The sequence below is a fragment of the Furipterus horrens genome, unplaced genomic scaffold, assembly GCF_987537825.1.
Source record: "Furipterus horrens unplaced genomic scaffold, mFurHor1.1.pri manual_scaffold_2, whole genome shotgun sequence".
Lineage (NCBI taxonomy): Eukaryota > Metazoa > Chordata > Mammalia > Chiroptera > Furipteridae > Furipterus > Furipterus horrens.
In genome coordinates this window covers 8,963,777-8,964,720 of record NW_028327172.1, presented here as the reverse complement: position 1 = coordinate 8,964,720, position 944 = coordinate 8,963,777, and the positions used below count along the sequence as shown (strand labels likewise).

Genomic DNA, 944 nt, shown 5'->3' with positions numbered 1-944 from the left:
ATGGGCCAGAGCAACCACACCTACGTGAGGGAATTTGTCTTCCTGGAACTCACTCGCTTCCGGCAGCTCGAGCTGTTCTTGTTTGTGTTCTTCCTTGCCGTGTATGTAACAACCGTGCTGGGCAATGCCCTCGTTGTGGCGACCATCACCTGGGACTCCCGCCTCCACACGCCCATGTACTTTCTCCTGAGGAACAAATCAGTCCTCGACATTGTTTTTTCATCGGTCACCGTCCCCAAGTTCCTGGTAGATCTTTTGTCAGAGAGGAGAACCATCTCTTACCATGGCTGCATGGCACAGATCTTTTTCTTCCACTTTGCTGGTGGGGCAGATATCTTCTTCCTCTCGGTGATGGCCTATGACAGGTACCTTGCAATCGCCAAACCCTTGCATTATGTCACGATTATGAGAAGACAGATGTGGATGACTTTGGTGGTGGCTTCCTGGGTGGGTGGTGGTGTGCACTCAATTGTCCAGATAATTCTGATGCTTCCACTCCCCTTCTGTGGCCCCAACATCCTGGATGCCTTCTACTGTGACGTGCCCCAGGTAGTTAAACTGGCCTGCACTGACACCTCCACTCTGGAGCTTCTCATGATCTCTAACAATGGGCTGGTGACCCTACTGTGGTTCCTCCTGCTCCTGGGGTCCTATACTGTCATCCTGGTGATGCTCAGATCTCACTCTGGAGAGGGCCGGAAAAAGGCCCACTCCACCTGCACCTCCCACATCCTGGTGGTGACCCTCCACTTTGTGCCTTGCGTTTACATCTACTGCCGGCCCTTCACTGCGCTGCCCATGGACACAGCTGTGTCCATCAATAACACGGTGATCACGCCCATGCTGAACCCCATGATCTACACCCTGAGAAACCAGGAGATGAAGTCAGCCATGAAGAGACTGAAGAGAAGATTGGACAGTCTGAGGGTAGTAAACTGGGGTAA

At 52.6% G+C, this 944-nt stretch overlaps 1 protein-coding gene across 1 annotated transcript; it reads left to right on the top strand.

Moving 5' to 3' along the window:
• LOC150017727 (olfactory receptor 4D6-like) lies at positions 1-944 on the top strand. The gene is given in 2 exon segments (XM_090267491.1): positions 1-910; positions 913-944. Coding segments are annotated over 2 exon segments (942 nt in total).